Source organism: Ceratina calcarata, unplaced genomic scaffold, assembly GCF_001652005.2.
Source record: "Ceratina calcarata isolate Rehan_Ccalc_2016 unplaced genomic scaffold, ASM165200v1 scaffold339.2, whole genome shotgun sequence".
Taxonomy (NCBI): domain Eukaryota; kingdom Metazoa; phylum Arthropoda; class Insecta; order Hymenoptera; family Apidae; genus Ceratina; species Ceratina calcarata.
Window position 1 is genome coordinate 11,096 of NW_017156717.1, and position 19,927 is coordinate 31,022.

The following is a 19,927-nucleotide window of genomic DNA, read 5'->3' on the forward strand; positions in this document are numbered from 1 at the left end:
ATATAAGTATGTTGATTGAAAGAATAGTTGATTATTTGATATATTGAATGAATAATTGAAGCTGATATTTATGATGTGTTTAACGATGTGTTTCAGGATGAGTTTGCTGGCGACGGTGTCGATTTATATGACGACGTAATAGCAGCCCCTGCCGGTGGTAACGGTGGTGTGTCTACAGGAAATAGTGGAGATGGTGGAGGAGATAATACTTCACCAAACGAAGAAACTAATGGTAGTGCACCTTACCATCAACTTGGGAATAATATCCAGCCAAATCAGATTGGAAGACGTCATCAATTATACGTTGGCAATTTGACTTGGGTATGTAACTAATTTTATTAAAATATACGAAACATATATTATAACCACTTTAAATAGTTTTGATATTGTTCGCCATAAAGAAAAATGTTCGAAGCAACAATTGCATTGTTTCGACAAGCACATGCACAAAACAAATAATAATTCTATTCTTATTATTATGTTTGCATTGCAGTGGACTAGTGATCAAGATATAACTGATGCAGTACAAAGTATCGGCGTATCAGATTTTGTTGAAGTGAAATTCTTTGAGAATAGAGCCAATGGACAATCGAAAGGTTTCTGTGTGATATCCCTGGGTTCAGAACAAAGTATGAGATTGTGTATGGAAAGATTGCCTAAGAAAGAATTGCATGGTCAGAATCCAGTTGTAACATTTCCCACTAAACAAGCTTTGAATCAAGTAAGTATATCTGCACTATTTAAAGACAGTATATAACTTTGAGATTAACGTTCTTCAGATTTAACATAAATGTGATTACATCGTCCAGAAATTAGAACTAATTTTCTAATTAAATTGAACAAGTAAAAAACAAACCTATAGTGTTAACAACATGAAATTCTTACTTCAACCCTTCATTTTTTTTGTTAAAGCAGAACTTGTTAATCAAGTTTTGATTGTTTTACAAAAAATGACAGAACTGAACATTTCTGAAAAATTTGGTGTATGTTCTCAGTTCGAGTCTCAGTGCAAGACACGTCCAGCTCCAGCTCCCCAGCAAAGTCAGAGTCAGCGTCCCCACAATCCGCATCAACATCAACCACCAATGCCCCCTCATCAGCAGCATCCACAACATCCCCAACACCCGCAACATTCGCAACAGAATCACGGTCCAAGGATGATGATGGGACCCCCTCAGGGTGTGAGACCACAGCGAATGCCGCCTCCTGGTATGGGTCCTCCAGGTCCTGGTGGACCTGGTCAACAGGGCCCACCGAGAATGCATGGTCCACCAATGGGCCCGGGACCAGGACCTCATCATCCTTTGCCTGGACATCCGAATCAAGGCCCACCGCCTCCCGGATATCAGCAAGGACCTTGGAACGGGCCTAGACCTAACGGTCCACCTGGGCCTCCGAGAGGTCCTAGTGGACCTGGTGGCCCGGGGCCTCAACAAGGTCCTCCTGGACCTGGTCCTGGCCAGCATCGGCCACCAGGAATGGTATGTACAATGTTGAGTTTATTTCGAATGTGACTTGTAGCATATATGCTTGCCCTTCCATTAATAAACTTTTGAGATTTTTCTGTAAAAACGAATTTTATGTGAGCTATAAGTATATTTTTTTACACTTACATGTCTTACGCGTAAACAGAGTTGCAATAGAGACCTTTCAGAAGCCAGTTACCATATGCAACAGGTAACACACAACGTGTTGTTTTCCTTGCTTTTCACGTTGTCCGAATTGTCAACGACAATTTTTATAAATATCAAGAGGAAGTATTCTTAACTCTATTAATCGGAAAACACATAGATCTTCTTCCGAATCGAATTATATTTAATTTTTGTTCAAATTCTGCGTTAACATTTATTTTTAATAAATTATTTTTAATAAATGTTTAATTTAAGTGATCCATAAGATGTGTATAACATGAAAAACTTCAGTTTTCCAGCACGTTGGTGAATAAATTAATTTTTAATAAATAAATAACTGGCTCTGATATATTTTCTGTATTGTTAAAAAGATGTATTATTATATCATAATAACTAATGGATGTCGCTATACGCTATTAACTCATTTCATTAATTTCTTGCTGTTATATAGAAAATGAGCATTGGTTGAATTATGGATTACAATAAAATCTTTATTTGTCTTATTCAGCAATTTCATGGTGGCCCGCCTGGTCCACCTGGTCAGGGACCTCCACGCGGCCCTCCTGGACATCCTGGTGGTCCACCGGGTGACCCAAGAGGTGCTCAGCCACGTCCCGAATGGAATAGACCGCCAGGTTCGTTAAACAAAATAATTAATACAAAATTAAATACTGAAACATCTTGGACTACCGTTTTTCCTTCGTTTCATGTATTACCTGTTTTCCTCACAGCTTGTGTAGTCTGCATGATATGAAAATTCTATGTCTTTAACGTTTGTGAAGTATTACCATGCGAAACAAGATGCAAAGAACTTTGATAGAAAGTTTGTCACTTAAAGTAAATAATTGCACGGTGTAATGTGTTGTTGCGAAATAAGTTCACTGACTGAATTATTCAATTATGCATAGGAATGCATCACGGGCCTCAGGGACCACCAGGTTTCCCTCAACATCAACATATGCAAGGCCCGCAACCTGGTCAAGGCCCACCACAGAGAGGACCTCCTCCAGGTTCTATGGGTGGTGAGACATTTATAGGATACTCATTGAATATTAGCAATATGTATTATTTCAGTTCTCTTATAATAATGCATGATATTGAGGGAAATTTTAACACTGCTTAGGAGTATGAAGGTGCAAGGTGTTTCAGACAAAATTAAAGTTCAGAGTAAATTAAAAATCTATTGAAAAAATTAAATAAGAAATATATAAGAAACAATTCTTAAATAATTGTACAAACATATTCTAAAGCAACATTTATTAAATTAATTATTAAAGACATAGCTTGCTAAACTTGTCGCAAGCTAACATAGATATTGATCAGGAATGTTACCAGGTCCAGGAGGACCGCCACCTGGACACGGAGGTCCACCTCAAGGACCACCGCAGGGACCTCCCGGGGGGCCAGCACCGCATGTGAATCCAGCATTTTTTCCACAAGGTCCACCTCACCAGCATCCGGGACAGCATCCAGCAGGTCCCCCTGGTCCACCCCATGGCCCGCCTCATGGTCCACCACATGGCCCACCTCATGGGCCTCCCCATGGTCCTCCGCATGGTCAACCACATGGGCCGCCTCATGTTCCACCGCACGGCTATGGGCCACCTGCGCAGCAGGTACATTCCGTCATCTTTAAATTTTTCTATCACATCTAATTTTATTTTAATTTCATTTGACATAATTTATATTAAATTAATTAAATATATGTTATTTTTTAATGTTGTAGCCGCCGTACGGTGCGCCAGGGCCTGATCATCGTCCAGAAGGACCTCCTCCCCTCACTGAGCAAGAATTCGAAGAGATCATGGGTAGAAATAGAACCGTTTCATCTTCGGCAATTGCGCGAGCAGTATCAGATGCTGCAGCAGGGGAATACGCGAGCGCGATAGAAACTTTGGTTACGGCCATTTCTCTTATTAAACAATCGAAAGTTGCCGCGGATGATAGATGCAAGATCTTGATCAGTTCTTTACAAGACACTTTACGCGGCGTCGAGACCAAGAGCTATGGGTCCGCTCGAAGAGGTAAATACGATTCATATGAACAGATAAATAAATTGTGTGCTTCGTACAAACAGTGACAGTGCCATATTTTTGCAAAAATCTATAGTTTTATATTGTTAAACTATTAATTATTGTTTATTAAATTGTTTCAGAACGATCACGCTCGCGGGACAGAGAACGCAGTCACAGAAGAAGACGCGAACGTTCCAGGAGCCGTGATAGGGAGTACAGAGAGAGAAGCAGGGACAGGGACAGGGAACGTGACAGGGAACGCGATCGTGAAAGGGAGAGGGATCGTGATCGTGACAGAGAACGTTATTATAGTGAACCATACCCACGGGAGAGATCACGAAGCAGGGAACGGGATCGTGAACGTGAAAGGGATCGCGAGTATAGAGAGCGAAGCAGAGAAGAAAGGTAAGCAGAAAATATATCATCAATTATTTTAACCGTCGATGATGAACATATTTTTATCTGAACGATAATGAACCAATCGTAATTCATAATTGACAACGATTTACGTGATCTAGAAAAGAGAAATTAGTATGACAGTTTCATATTTACATTGTAATATGCAGCTGAAATGTATCGCGTGTCTCGCAAATGTTCTCGCAAATGATATCGTTAGATCAAGGATATTAAATTAAGTAGTGTAAATTAATTGTATTCATATTGCATTTCTCGAATCATGTCACACTGCACGAAATTTCTATAAAATCACATTCGTTTTCACGTATATTTTAAATGTAGTATTAAAAAGATATCAGAGTTCTGAAATGACTAGTCTGTTCTCTGCATTTTAATTTTTGCGTAGATTTGTAGGGTAGGGTCGTGAGAACAGTTTATGAAAATTGTAGGCTATTCAGTGACGGAAAACAGTTTATGAAAGTAATATTTCGAACTCGAATTTGATCAATGCCATATCGAATTTTTCAAGTTGTTCAAAGAAACGGCAATTGTACTAATTTCTAATTCAGGAATGATAAGGAAACTGTTGCTAATTTTTAGTTCATTTTCTTAAAAAAGATGTGACATGGAAGTTTTGCATCTTGTTTTGTCTTATGTTCTCTCAGATTTGTCAATTTTTTTTATTGCTGTTATATAGATATATTTTCTTTAATCAATCTCAAAATATCATTCACAAATTAATGCTTATTATAGTTATTGTAAGATTTAATTGAAAAACACAGTGACTTTATGAAAACTTCGGGCAGCCTGTGTCGTATTATCCAAATTGGATATTTACACGTGATTAAAATAGCAATAAATAGTTGAAACTTTCAATGAAATAAAATGTAATTAATAATGTTTAGCAGAATTCCACGTATGAAATAAGCTCCGATTGTCAAACAGTTAGTAATGTCTTAAATGAGGCATTGATATATACAGTTCAATCGAAGGGAACTGTTATTAAGAATTATTCGTTATATTTATTCATATCTTCAAATTGTTAGGAAAAAATTCGTTTGGAATTAAAAATAAACGTGAAATAATGGAATGCTGATTGTAACGTTCACAATTTGCAGTTATAAAAAATAAAATCGACTCTTTTGCTGTAGTACAAACTTATAACTAAAATGTTATAATTGAAAGAAAATCTGTAATTATGTATAATACATTTGAACTCAGAGTTAGGGACAATAACTCGTTCTAAGGCAGCAACAGAGTTAAACAAAAAATGACACGTTAATTATTAGACACTTATATTTTTACCGTCAATTTTTAGTAAAATAGTTTTTATTACATTTTATTGTATAAAAGTCATAATTGCTTGTTAATTAAAAAATGATATATTACTTTATTGCTAGAATCTTATTAAAAAGTATTTTTCATGCATTACAGTGAAATGTGCAATTTTTTTATTCAATAGAATGTGAAGAAAAGTATCAGCAATTAATAATTAATGTGTCAATTAAATAGATGTGTTGTTAGCGTTGTAAGGATACAAATTGTTCGATAATGTTTACTTTTTATCAAATTGGCATAGAATTTCGGAAATCATATATTCAAATTATATTATTTAAAAAAATTGAAAAACACAGTGACTTTATGAAAACTTCGGGCAGCCTGTGTCGTATTATCCAAATTGGATATTTACACGTGATTAAAATAGCAATAAATAGTTGAAACTTTCAATGAAATAAAATGTAATTAATAATGTTTAGCAGAATTCCACGTATGAAATAAGCTCCGATTGTCAAACAGTTAGTAATGTCTTAAATGAGGCATTGATATATACAGTTCAATCGAAGGGAACTGTTATTAAGAATTATTCGTTATATTTATTCATATCTTCAAATTGTTAGGAAAAAATTCGTTTGGAATTAAAAATAAACGTGAAATAATGGAATGCTGATTGTAACGTTCACAATTTGCAGTTATAAAAAATAAAATCGACTCTTTTGCTGTAGTACAAACTTATAACTAAAATGTTATAATTGAAAGAAAATCTGTAATTATGTATAATACATTTGAACTCAGAGTTAGGGACAATAACTCGTTCTAAGGCAGCAACAGAGTTAAACAAAAAATGACACGTTAATTATTAGACACTTATATTTTTACCGTCAATTTTTAGTAAAATAGTTTTTATTACATTTTATTGTATAAAAGTCATAATTGCTTGTTAATTAAAAAATGATATATTACTTTATTGCTAGAATCTTATTAAAAAGTATTTTTCATGCATTACAGTGAAATGTGCAATTTTTTTATTCAATAGAATGTGAAGAAAAGTATCAGCAATTAATAATTAATGTGTCAATTAAATAGATGTGTTGTTAGCGTTGTAAGGATACAAATTGTTCGATAATGTTTACTTTTTATCAAATTGGCATAGAATTTCGGAAATCATATATTCAAATTATATTATTTAAAAAAATATATAATGGGTTGCAATATAAAAAGTGGACATTATTTGTAGAAGAATTAAGCATCTTTGTTCAGATGCTTTTTGTATTCTTGGCAGCTAATTTCAATACACTTAATAGTAAAGTAATTGATAAATAACGCATTTCCAAAGGTTATTACCATTATAATATTATTAATTATAATTTAATATGCATCACTGCAAAATGCAGGCTTTTGCCTTTCTTTTAACTTCTTTACAACACTGTTTTGATTGTCGATCAATGATTGCTAGCAATAATTATTATTGACTCCTCTTTTATTATTTTATGAAATATAGAAGTGTCTCTTACTATGCTAAAGAAATGTATGGCCTCCATTTTTGAATAATGTTATATTTTTCAAAAGTCTGTATACAACCAAAAGGTTATTAATATTGATTCGCGAGTTATAAATTTGATAAACACAATTCTTTTCGATTCGATTATGCATAAAATTGATAGATTTGTAATTTTATTGATCGATGAGTTCGCCTTGAAATATTCAGTGAGCAATGAGAAATTTCAAAAACTGAACCCAAATGAATTGTGTATTTCTAATTTTAATAACCGATAGACTGCGAATTTTGATGTGAAATAAATCTTTCGCGATGTTAACTTAAGAAATGAAATCTAAATTCAGATTTTCTTTACTGTTCAAAAATAATAATGTGTATAATATTTTTGATGTTCTTCACATTTTCACACATTTTTTAAATTCGCAGTTTGCTAATAGATCTGTAAATTAAGACGTGTTGTCTGCATTTGGATAATGTAAATTCGAGGGAAAAAGACAAATTCTGTACTGGGCATTCAAATTATTCTTGTTACTGCGTGTTTGCGACTGGATGCCAGAAAATGTTCGTTAAATCGACAACATGGATAAGAAGTCAAGATTGAAGTCGCACAATGATAAACTTTCGAATGTATAATCGAGATCTTTTTTCAACATCCTAAACTAATGACCTAGCAATCTAGATTCTTCCTTGAGTACGTCAATACAATTTTTCCCTCTTGTTCCTCCGATGTAGTCACGATTTTCGTTTCCAAAATTGTCGTTAAAGGAAACACATGTAGATGTACACATCATTTGTTATCTCGAATAATTCAATTTTTATTAACACAATAAATACATCAATCCGATGTTTTTAGAACATAATTTAATGATACTACAAATGAAATTTTGAGAATTAATTACTTCATTAATGGTCCATGTAATTCTCAAATCTTTAGATTTGAATATCACATTTTTATACATTAGTTAAGTTCAGTAATTAATTCTCATACATTAATTATTTCTGTAATAAGATTGTTTTAATTTTTAGTTATAAAAACTTAAGAATATTATTATAAGACGTACATCAACAAAATATTCACACTTGTAAGATTGTAGTGCGAATATTTAATTGAAATCTGTTCTAATCCTGAAACCATTATAGACATAAGAGGATAGGTTGAGAGTCTAATGTTTTTTTGTTGATTCCGTAAAGAGGAAATATGCTTTGGAAGAGCTTCTGCCTTTATCTCTTTCTTTCGCACGCGGATAAAGAAAACGGAACTCTTCCATTTACTTTCTTTCTTTTAACCGCTTGGTCTCAAGTCTCTCATTTGGATACTCGATCTGTTCTGATGTCTATGAAAACCATAAAAATACACAAAAAGATGTTCTTTTCTGGTTGATAATTGTATTATGGTTACAGGTTTAACGACGAACCTTACAATTCTCATGATAATTAATTCTATAACAATGCTGTAGTATTTAAGATGATTTCTAATTATTGCCATACTTTTTAGTTTTATGTAAATTCTACGATGAATTATTGTCGTATACAGAAAGAGGAATTTAATAATTTGTATTGTAATTGTATGACGTAGCTTGTTATAACTAAAGCAACGTACTAAGCCAGGTAGTAGTATAAGCCATAACAAAGTATGCATATTTTCCATTAGTACGACACGTCAGTCAGCCAGGCCAAGAGTAAAAGAAGAACCGCCAGAGACGCCACCCGTCTCGTCTTCCAAGGCGTCTAGGTAATTCACACATTTTTCATTAAAGTAAATGCATGTAGATTTTTCCAATTTTATTCGATGCATAACATCATTCAAGTCAAAACCAGTTCACGATTCGAGTGAAAATAAGTTTGAGTGAAAAAGAGAAAAAAAGAGGAAATGAAGAAGAAATTCAGCTTCGAATGTACGTGATAATAAAATGTTTAAATGTATCGTACCAGAAAATTGCATAAATTCAATTAATTTTTGCTTTGTGTAGATAAGAATTGTTCTTAAATGCTTTCTATTATTCCAATCTTCAATTCAAGTATTTATTTCAAAGAAACTGCAAGACTATTCCCTTCAAATTAATCTTTTTATAGAAAAGAGAATTAGAGAGAATTATAAAAGAAGGTAGCGCAATGAGTTTAATTTGTAAGTTCAGAGAGAGAAAGAGAGAACAAAATAGTCTGTGCACCGGTTAAGTAAGATAATTGGCTGACGTGACTTGTGTAGGTATTATGACGATCGCTACAGAGAGCGTGAACGAGACAGAGATCGGGAACGCGAGTCGAGCCGGAGACCATCGGAGAGAGAACGGGAACCGGAACGGGAACGCGAACGTGAAAGAGATCGCCGAGACGAACGTGGAGATTCTTCGCATCGGTCCAGACATTAAAGAAGAGAAGAAGGATATTAAATTATCATAGATAAATCGAGGATGAAGAAGATGGTTGTGTAGTATGCAGTGTTTTCATCGATTTCATTGCAAGCTTCGCCGAGAAACGGATCCAAGAGGACACACACACGAACATCTCCTAAGGACATATGTTTATGTATTTTGTTCGAGTACAATAACGATCTCGATACTTTCTTCGACTATGAAACAAGTCTGATTCGTATAAAGATTATTTCCATTTATTTAATTTTCAGAATTAATACCTTTTTAATACAAGCATTTCATTAGCGTACATTTCTACACATTGATCTACTTTCACCGATAAATTTCGCTTTTACCATCACAATTGTATTATGTTTGAACTATTTTTAGTTGCAATTGGATATGTGAAGCGTCTAAAAATAGGTAAATATTGGTCGAGAAAGTGTTGAGATATTAGTATCGAGTATATTTACTTGACTCGAGCCAAGTTACCACGGATTCTCGCGGGTTTGCGATCGTAATTTAATTTTGAGTCACTGACTAGTTTCGTTCCTTTCTTTTCTCTTTTTACGTAGCGTACACTATTACACTACTTGCTGAAAAAAAAAGCAAAAACCGAAAACGCATACACAACATATGCATATACATATATATCTATGTAACATTTTAAGCAGAGAGTATATCCGTTTAGTTTTCGAGACAGGGAGGGAGAGTATGCGAAAGATAAGAGTGAAGAACAAAGAGAAAGCGCAACAATAGTCGTGTTTAGTTGCGGTTTACAGAGAAACTGAAGAAAACCCATGGTTGGACGCTTCTGATTATTGACAAGAACGAAGAAACGCTCTGGACTCCCGTCATCGGTCTTCTAGCTCCGCGACGATGCAAGATTGTATCTTAACTATAATACATATATACGCTTTAAAAAAAATATACCTGATAAACATGTCTTTACTTTATTCATCAGCACACACAATCTTCCTGATAAATATGTTAATTTTTGTTTTATTTTTGTGCTACATCCTCTGAGACTAGATTCGAAAGGTGCAACCGTGTTAGAAATAAACGATTATACACTTTTGATCATTTTCTGATTCATTTGTCTCTGTACTTCAGCAACGACAAGTGATCGAAAGTGTCTACTCACGGATTACATGTAAAATGTTTTTTCCATGAATTTGGGAACAATAACATCAAACAGGTGCTGATTCATTAAAATATTCAACTCGTTTAATGTTAAAACGGAATATGTTAGACAAAATTATAGCAATTTAGCTATAATAATCAGCGAGGAAAATATATTTTGCAAAATAATAAATAGTAGCATGTCTCTAAAATTGCTATAATTTTGTCTATTATCTAATGATTGTGAATGAGCATGGATGAACATTTTTCAGTTCAAAGTGCTATATTAAATTCAAAAATGCAAGTTACGATTTGATTAATTCGCAAAATACTGTGAGAGCGCAACTTGTTCACTAAACAATTTTCCTATATCTGTATTACTTGAAAAACATAAGGCAAAATAGATTCTCTTCATACGCTCTTAAAGCGTACATTTCAGTTTTGTAATTAAAGATTTGCATTTATTCTTGATTATAAAGTGTACAATTATAAATGCATATAAGCATATCATAAATATGATATAACAGACTCAAAGTATAAGATAAATTCCAGTGATGATTCTACGAGGAGAACACAATATTGTTATAGTAATTAAAAGTCTTTCATGTCTCAAATTATGAAAAAGAAATCTATCCTCCGTATGGTATTTTAGAACAAACTATCGTTGAATGAGTTTTTTAGTTGTATTATTATTTAATCAATGACTATTTAATATGATTATAAAATAAATTATGTATAAAACTAACTATAAGCTGTTCCCGCATGAAGGAGTCGGAGGAAGTTATAAATAATACTTTATTTAATTGTCGGCAAAATTGGAATGGCAAAAAGCAAACGGCGTGAACGGTTCACCTTTCGAAGAATTTTTTTATCAGATGTATTACAAACGAACAATGATACAAGATTACTCTGTGAGACAAAATTGTAAATATCCACTCGTATTGTATCACATAGTTCGTTCCTTTTTTAGCTGAACCCTTTACGGTCCACTCTTGTATGCGTATGATAATTCTAATTTATAAATCGCTTTAATCGTGTATTACCATTTGTATATTGCGTGAAGTGTTTTCATTATTTTCTCGATTTTACTTACTGAACTGATTTTAACTGGAAGCGTTAAATTTTTTAGAGAGAATGAAAAGGGAAGAAGACCGCAAAGGGCTGAGCGTGTACTTTTAAACAAGTACCAGGAAACCGACGAAGGACTCTCACAGAGTGCAGTACAAGATAGTTAATACTCTGTTGTGCAACAAAAAACAGGGGATCCATCCTCTATACATTTTTGTTGTAACATACGAGATCTGCATGATCACACTTGTGAACGATTATGTTTCTCGATGTGCCATTTTAAACTACCATAGTTTAACGACAGGTAGAGATAAGAGACGCTTAATTGAGCATGACCAACTCATAGTCCAATTGTTCTAGTTCTGTTCGTTTCGATCCTTTGCGATATTGTTTTGTCCAGTTACAGGATTCAAATCTCTTTAGTTTTTCTTTGTTTCGGTCACTGTGTTTCGATAGTCATTTACAGATTAATTTATTCTATATATGTAGGTATTCACATAATTAATTTTGTACAGTTTTTCTTTCCAAAGAGACTGATCTATTGATTTAATTAAAGAACGTAGAGAAAAATCTGTGAATAGCGTTATGAAAATTGTTCAAGAAAGATTGGTTTCTAAAAATACTGTAACTCGTAAGATCACGATAGTTCACTACAAATGACAATACAAGTACCATTAGAGAGATGAAAATAGGATCGCAAAGGATTAATATAAGAATGTGCTCTTTATTTGAAACTCGAATCAACTTTTATGCACAAGCCATATCTTAGTTTAATGATTAAATTGTGGACAATTCGACTATAAGTATAGCTTTTAAAGAATCAAATGTATAAATCGTAGTTCTTAAAATGATTTCCAAGTTTCAACAAAAGAAGAACATTTTCCGCGTTAGCACCTTCAGTGTCAGTTTTTTATGTACAGATATTTTTTTATTTCATTAAGGATCACCGAAAAAGTGTCATCGTAGTTTGACAATTTTGTTTTGTTTTTGAAAAAGAATATTTTTCAGGGAGTTTCGTCTTGCCAGAGTAAAAAAGGACACTTAATCGCATTCAAATAGACGCTAATGTAATTTTATATAGAGTACTATTTTTTCGTTTCATTTTGAAAATGAACGAAAGACTGCACTACATTCTTAAATTAAAAACATGCGACAACTATTTTTTGCGTGCTAATAATAAGAATTGTCCATTTAAATCGCGTTGCTCAAGTTCGAAGTTACAGCTTTTAAGAACTTCTTCATATTCTCATTTTTTGTTTTTAACATGATATCGTTTATAAAATGGTTTGTACATTTCTTTTTAATCTGATTATGTTTCAAATATTAATTTAGTTCTGTAACTTCTGCCCTAAATTTATTTACTGGCCTTAATTCTGATTGCGTTTTAAATGAATAATTCTTTACTTATTTTTATCGAGAGTACAAAGAGCTGTGAAAACTTTTTAATCGTAGCTTTATTTTTTTAATAATTTATACTTAATCACACGACATTCTGTCTTATAAGTATCATATTTTGTTAATAGAAACCTCAAGGGACAAAGAAAATTATATACTCGTTCTTACACAATAGGATCAAATACATAACTAACTTTTGAAGAGCGCTTTGTACCATATAGTATTATTGAAAACAATCAATTACATGATTATCAAGAAAGTTCGAATGCAGCGAAGAGTTGAATTCGACTTCTATGAAAGTATATCAGACATTGTTAATATTTAATGAGCTCAAACTCGACGAATTTTGTAACGTCGAGAGAACATAAAATCGCATCTTTTGTAAGTAAGTATTAAGTATTTAATTTCAAATTATGTATGCAATGAATTGCGTAGAGAACTCTAAAATATTTCATCAGTTTATTACAGTATTTTTTTCATTCTATTCTATATACAAGTTGAATAAGAAACAAATGAGTTTCAGTGGATAAAACTGTGAATCTCTTATTATAATCGACAAGATGTTCCATTTCTCAAGAACATGTACGATGTTCGTTTCAAGGTGTTCACGTCATGTCAAAAGTACATTTTTAATTCAGTGCAAGCTTTTAAACATTTGTAACGTTTTTTAAAATATTGTAGGAACAAATGTACGGGACGCAAATATTATTGTACGCACTACAATTTTTATGATTTCATAGAAAATGCTGAATGAAGAAAATTAAATTGTATCTATATATAATATCAAAGTTTTACAAAGTTAGATTATTCCTATTTTCTGGTGAATTTTGCATTCGAAAAGAGAAATTAAGTCTTACAGACGTAAAAGTATTTTGTTGAAGGACGAGAATAACGAGAGTTAAAAGAAAATTTTAACAAAATGTACATAACAATAATACGATGCGCATTTCTCGTGAAAAACAGCGTTTACATATTTTGCACATAAATTACTCGTTACAATTTTTTCTTTTGGCATACATATAATACAGCATGCGATTTTTATGTCGTACCATTTAAACCAGCTCGTATTTTTATTAAGTCGAAAATAGAGATTGCCTGGAGAGATATATATGGAGTTAAGAAGGGGTAAGTGTACACATAAACAGAATACACTTTTCAAAAGTTGACTCACTTTACCGAACGATACACGAGCTAAAATTTTGTTCTAGCGCACCAATTAGTTAATTGCTTTAATTATGTAAGCAGAAACGATTTAGGTTTAAACCGAATCAGCCTACGTTCAAGCATTCAAATAATACTGCGGATTTTTATGCAATATGAAATATTTAAAAGATCAGATCTAAATATAATTTCTTTTATTCAAAAACAATATACATTTCTCTTTTGATGTTTTCTGTACATCTGTGAACATTATGTATCTTTAAATTTTTCTATAAATGCATCAAATCCGTAGTTTACAAATGACTAACATGTTAAGTATCTAAGTTTTTCAATACCCTTTTTATAGTACATATTCATTTATTCACTGTTCTATTTATGGATTCGTTAAAAATTTTTAATTAACATGCTAGTTTCACGAGTACTCGAAATCATTGATTTCACGATTGTTCAAATTTCATCTGAAATCTATATATAAAGTGGAAAAAATGGTAGCTGGTAACATAATTGAAATTTGAGCATCGTCTTCCATTATTATAAAGAAACATTGTACGATCAGTGACGAGATCGAGATTTCATATGCGCTCAGTTTATACATACATACTTATGTCTAACAATTCTTGTCACTCGTGCCTTTTTATAATTTTTAATTCCAGCACGAACTATTTGAACGAGTTTCTTATGCGACCTCGAGTTGAATTCTTTATAGAAAATGAAGAATAATTAATCAATTAGATAAATAAGATTAATTGCATCTCAGTTATTCTTTAAAAAAAGAACAACGAGTATATAGTACTATAAATCACTAAGATTTCATATACGTTCGACTTATTAATATTGTATTTTTCTAATGAAATGAACAAATAGACAAATAAGATGAATTGCATCTCAATTATTGCATCGTTTACGTTAAAAAGAGAATACGTACAGTATTATAAATCAATGAAGATTTCATATACGTTTAATTCATTGATATTGTATTTTTCTAACGGTCAGTTATTACTAATGGAACTATGAAACTGCAATAGATTTAAGTATTGCGTGATAGAAGAAATTGTTACCATCTCTAGTCAAAGTTTATACGTATATTAATATTTTAGTATCATAAAATATTTTATGGAACAATTGAAGAAGAAAAAATGAAGTCGCGAGTTTTACGTGGTGGATTCGCTCAGCGTGAAAAGAGAAAAGTACTTTACAAATAATCAATTTTCCCATTGTGATTCATGTTTGACAATATTTTGGCTCGTTACCGTAGGCTAAGCAATTTCGGAAATATTTATGCAAACTCAGGCGACCGTAAACGATATTCTGAAAGCATTATTCTAGCATTCATTAATTCTACTTTTACATTATTTAAAGGGATGCTCTGGTTTTGAATGTCATTGTTTAAACCATTTTTAGGTACTTCGTTTAAAAGAGCTATTAAACTCTTCGCATTATGGGTATTTAAAACAGGTAATAAATCTTTTTGAACTAAGAACAATCAAAATTTCATGAGAATGGAAAAAGTTTAGGAGTTCTTTTAGATATATTCCAACAGATTATTTAAATAATGAAATTGAACACCAGAATACATGCTTATAAGACCATTTCTTTTGTGCATTGCTTTACATCGTTAAAAATATATTTTTCAATAAAAATATTACGAACATTATATTATGCTAATTGATTATGACATATGTGTTTGTAAGTTAATCCGAACATATAACAGTAAATGTATCACAAATATGTGCAATAATAGAATAATTTTTATAGGTCGAGGTTATGTACAATAATTCGATCGGGTGCATAATGCATCCCCTATTTTTCGCATCAGAGAGAACTTGCACAAAACCCTATAGAATCATTTTAAAGAACCATCAAAATACTAATTTTACTTACTTCGCATATGTTTTGATCTCTGTAAATGTTTAGGATTGTTAAAATAATAATGTATATAATCCGAATGCTTCAGGATACGTAAATTAAAAACAAATAAAATAATATATTAAATAAGGTAAGTGTAAAACTGAAATTTAACTACTATGACCACGTTGCATTTACGATTATGATTAATTTATTATAAGAATTTGCTCAATTTTAGATCAATTATCTCTCTGTACAAATGAAGTTAGATTTTTATTCTAATACTACGACTTTTTATATGATTTTAAAAATTAGATTTTTGGAACATTTATTCATGTCATATGATTTAATTAATTCATTATATAAGAGAGAATTTGCTCATATTCAGATCAATTATCTCTCTGTACACATAAAATTGTACTTATATTGTAATGCTACAAGTTTATGTGACTTTAGAAATCAGATCTTCGAAACATTTATTATATAAAAGAATTGCTCAATCGTCAATCACGTATTCTCACTGTAACTTTTATTATCATTTTGTACAAACGAAATTGTATTTGAGACAACGTTTATATTCTACTGCGATTTACAATAACATCGCGAGAAATTCGAGAAATGATTTCCTAATACCCGTTTAGTTGTTAAACTGTGAGATTTGTCTGTGATAAAAATTTGTAATTCGATAATAAATTTGTACGTACACGTACATGTTTTGTTCGGAAAAGACTAGATGTGTAATGCGCATACTTTATCCTCTCCTTAAAAGATCTACGCTTATATATTCGTTATGCAACAAACGGATAATTGTCATGCACATTAAGAATGAAGATTACAAGTCGTCAGTTTCTTTTCTATCATACAATTCACGTGGTAAGCGTGGCCACAATTGAATATCGCGATTCCGTTGGTACCCAATAAGACCGGCGTTTGAAGGGGCAAAGTACAACAAGGACACGTGGATAATTTATTCTGATATTGCATTCCCCAATGATGCGAACCGTTACCAAACTGATTTTTATTAATGGGCTTACTTAAATCCTTCTGAAGAACTTCTGTTAACTGATTTCGAATCTGGAAACAAAGTAAAATATTTACTTTGATATATAATTTGTGCTTAAAAATAAAATGAAAAAGGTGAAGCCCTTAACAATTTGAGAAAGTCTAACTTTTGTTTATTAACATTATATTAATTATTCTGTGATAAAGTATAAGTATATTTAGGATTAAACTAATTACCTTTGTGGAACACATTGTATTATATTCAGACGACTCCAGATTGCTCTCATTAAAATTAATAGCACACTTCATTCCATGTTGGTACAAAAGTTTCGTAAATATCAATGACTGAAACATACTGTAACAAATTGTTTATATTTAATCTTGCCATATTTATATTATTATATTAACTAGAAAAATTTGGGCCACTATTTTTTATATATTTAAGACATATAAAATGAATCAATAAATATTTAAAGTTATCCACTAGTCATGAACTTCAATACAAAGCCTGCCAGATGTATACTTCACTTCGTCAAAATATAAGGATACACTTATTTAATCAATTCAAACGCATGAAATCATTAAACAAGATCTTGTATGTGATACTTATCGACTATGTGTACGTGTATGTGTATATCTGTACATGAATACACACAATTAATAAAAATTATTATCGAATAGTGTAAACTATTAAATTTCATTTAAACTACAAAAATGTTCTGATGCTAATTATTTGGCTATACAATAAAGAAAAAAGAGAATTACCTCCTATCAATAGGAACATTGGGAATAGCTTTCTCCAATTTCGTTAACAATGCCAGTGCAACATCAGATCCCTGTTTTTTTATGATCTCATATATCACAGCCGTCCAGTTCATCTCCTCGTTATTCCCCGACTTCATAGACTTGCCGCAGAACAAACACTGTCCCTCTTGCATTTCCTTCGCATACGTCGCTACCAGATTCCACTGCTTTCCATCCATCAAAGGTAAAATGATGGAGATCACGTTATTATCCCTAGTTTGAAGGCACTGACGAAGCAGATCGTTCGTCATCGCGTGCCGTTCTATGTGCAGAGGTAAATACTCTCTCCACATGTAAGGTACTTTGTTACATAAACTTAAACACTGCTCTTTATCCTCGTCTACTATTTTCCTAAGAATGGACCTCCCAATCCCAAGAAACTTTGGTTCTATCAGTTCGTTCATCAGCCATGGACTACCGCAGGTACATCTTCTACAATTTTGACCGTTCGCGTTAACGAAAGCTTTCATTAGTTGCTTCACGATAGTCTCGTTGTCCGTAAACTGTATCATTTGCGTCGAGACGTTTTCTAACAGAGCATTGAAATAATAGAGTTGCACGCTTCTCAATACCTCGTATATGAAGCTTTTTAACTCGATTACGGTCTCGTAGGTATCTTTGATAACGTCCATTCTCCAATCTATGTCTAATATTATCCTTTCTAACTCTTCCTCGTCCATGGAAGGCCTAATGTTATCTATTAATCCGTATATAGCTTTCAGATCTGCTTGTATCCTTTGCGTTATGCTTTCATTTGGATCCTCTTCCTTTTCTTTCTCTATGTTACAATTTGCATCTTCGTTTTTCCTTGCCTCATTATCAGACTCGTTTATTAAATTGTTTAACATTTCGTTCTTCGTTTCTTCAATGCTCTGCGAAGAACAGGAATGGAACCTGAGGTCTTCCACGTCTTTCAGATCAGATACTCCGTGATTAACAACAACTATACCCGAATCTAATTTTTTAGGAGTTTTCTTTGAATTTGACTCTAATAAAATTATCAGAGGATGTAATAACGTCGACAATTCATCATCCCTAAGTGTTTGCAATTTGTTTTCTGTATCACAAATATGATCGGTATCTGCACTACTTGCTAATTTCTTTAATTGTACTTTATAAGCTATGCATACTTCTAAACATTCGTAGTATCTTTTCTTATTATACAACCGCGATATTAACGAATCTAAGAAAGACAAAGTTAAACAATGGAATTCCCCATCGGAAGTCATCAAATATATCTTATTTTTTATAGTCTCAGCATAATTTATGTTTGAGAATTCGTTATTCCATAATACCACTGTCGCAGTTGTAGGATCCATTATATATAAACCAGTGGAAGTATACGAAAATAAATATTTCTCTCCGATAACAAATAAATGAGAGAAGTTGATAGACTGTGGTAGCCAAGTTTGCTCCAGTTGCTTTTCATAAACTGGTTTTCTGAAGTTCGGCCTACATATCGTCGCAGGTGGTACAGCTAATGCTTCTTTAAACTGATGAGTTTTCATCACTACGCCATTTACAGATACCTCCCAAAGTCTCGATCCTGGCCTGGCGCAAAATACTTGAGCAAAATTTTCTTCCGGTACTTTGTTATTAGCATCAATGATAAAATTAAACGAGCCTTTTTCGTTAACTAATTTTTCATCTTTCTGTGTTATTACCGGAGTTTTCTCCTTGGACAGAGTTTTATAGAAACAAGCACCGAAAGCACCGTTTCGTGCTTTGTTTCCAATCTGCTTGTACTGTTCTTGTACCGTGTCGCATATGTAACAGCGAGTCAACGTCGATACTAAAAGTAGAGGTGAAGAGAAACTGAGCTGCACAATGCCTGAATCTAGATTCATTAACATACAAGCTGGTGCTTGAAACATCCCGTTAACCTGGAACGTCCAGTTATTGTTTTATTGCATTTGTATACCATTACGATTTGTTTCAAGTTTTAAGACAGGGCCTTACCGTAAAAATAGACAACACCATAACAGAAACTTTACCATTTTCATCCCCGATATACACTTCGGAGCTGTTATCGTTCCAACAAAGACAATTAATTTGTTCGTTAACGTGTTCCATGGATATGGCTATTAGTTTTGGTGATGGTTTCAAGGCTACTAGACAAACCACTCCACGAGTTGTTGTCAGAGCGATTGTTTTCTCATCAGGTGATATGAGAACATATGAAACTGCCCCTTCCTATTATTAAAAAAGAGATCATTGAAATATAATTATGCTTCATACCTAATCTTGACATTGTAAACCAGGGATTTACATGTTCCATTTTTTTGTGAACAATAGTTCTCGTAAAAATTCATGTAACTTTATTGATAATTCATGAATTGTACAAAATATTTGATATTATCT

The 19,927-nt window shown here is 32.5% G+C and overlaps 2 protein-coding genes across 10 annotated transcripts in view; one reads left to right on the forward strand and one right to left on the reverse strand.

Annotated features, from left to right (window-relative positions):
- Cpsf6 (cleavage and polyadenylation specificity factor subunit 6) overlaps window positions 1-12,663 on the forward strand; it is a 14,804-nt gene extending 2,141 nt beyond the window's left edge. For 2 of the 9 annotated variants that reach the window (XM_018024785.2, XM_026813586.1), the window contains 11 exons: window positions 97-321; window positions 494-721; window positions 996-1,481; window positions 1,633-1,677; window positions 2,140-2,266; window positions 2,540-2,653; window positions 2,955-3,247; window positions 3,358-3,655; window positions 3,787-4,051; window positions 8,470-8,550; window positions 9,025-10,125. In XM_018024785.2, the coding sequence (XP_017880274.1) occupies window positions 97-321; window positions 494-721; window positions 996-1,481; window positions 1,633-1,677; window positions 2,140-2,266; window positions 2,540-2,653; window positions 2,955-3,247; window positions 3,358-3,655; window positions 3,787-4,051; window positions 8,470-8,550; window positions 9,025-9,187 (2,325 nt within the window). In that variant the 3' untranslated portion in view covers window positions 9,188-10,125. Of the gene's footprint in view, window positions 1-96; window positions 322-493; window positions 722-995; window positions 1,482-1,632; window positions 1,678-2,139; window positions 2,267-2,539; window positions 2,654-2,954; window positions 3,248-3,357; window positions 3,656-3,786; window positions 4,052-8,469; window positions 8,551-9,024; window positions 10,126-11,420 lie in introns of those variants that run through there. The other 7 variants (XM_018024786.2, XM_026813589.1, XM_018024790.2 and 4 more) reach the window with 6 other exon arrangements.
- Window positions 12,664-16,263: 3,600 nt separating this feature from the next.
- pink (WD40 repeat domain-containing protein pink) overlaps window positions 16,264-19,927 on the reverse strand; it is a 4,920-nt gene continuing 1,256 nt past the window's right edge. Inside the window, exons 3-6 of the mRNA XM_018024791.2 lie at window positions 19,526-19,759; window positions 17,528-19,449; window positions 17,000-17,117; window positions 16,264-16,834 (exon numbers count right to left, since the gene is read on the reverse strand). Coding sequence (XP_017880280.1) covers window positions 16,580-16,834; window positions 17,000-17,117; window positions 17,528-19,449; window positions 19,526-19,759 — 2,529 coding nt within the window. The 3' untranslated portion in view covers window positions 16,264-16,579. The remainder of the gene's footprint in view (window positions 16,835-16,999; window positions 17,118-17,527; window positions 19,450-19,525; window positions 19,760-19,927) is intronic.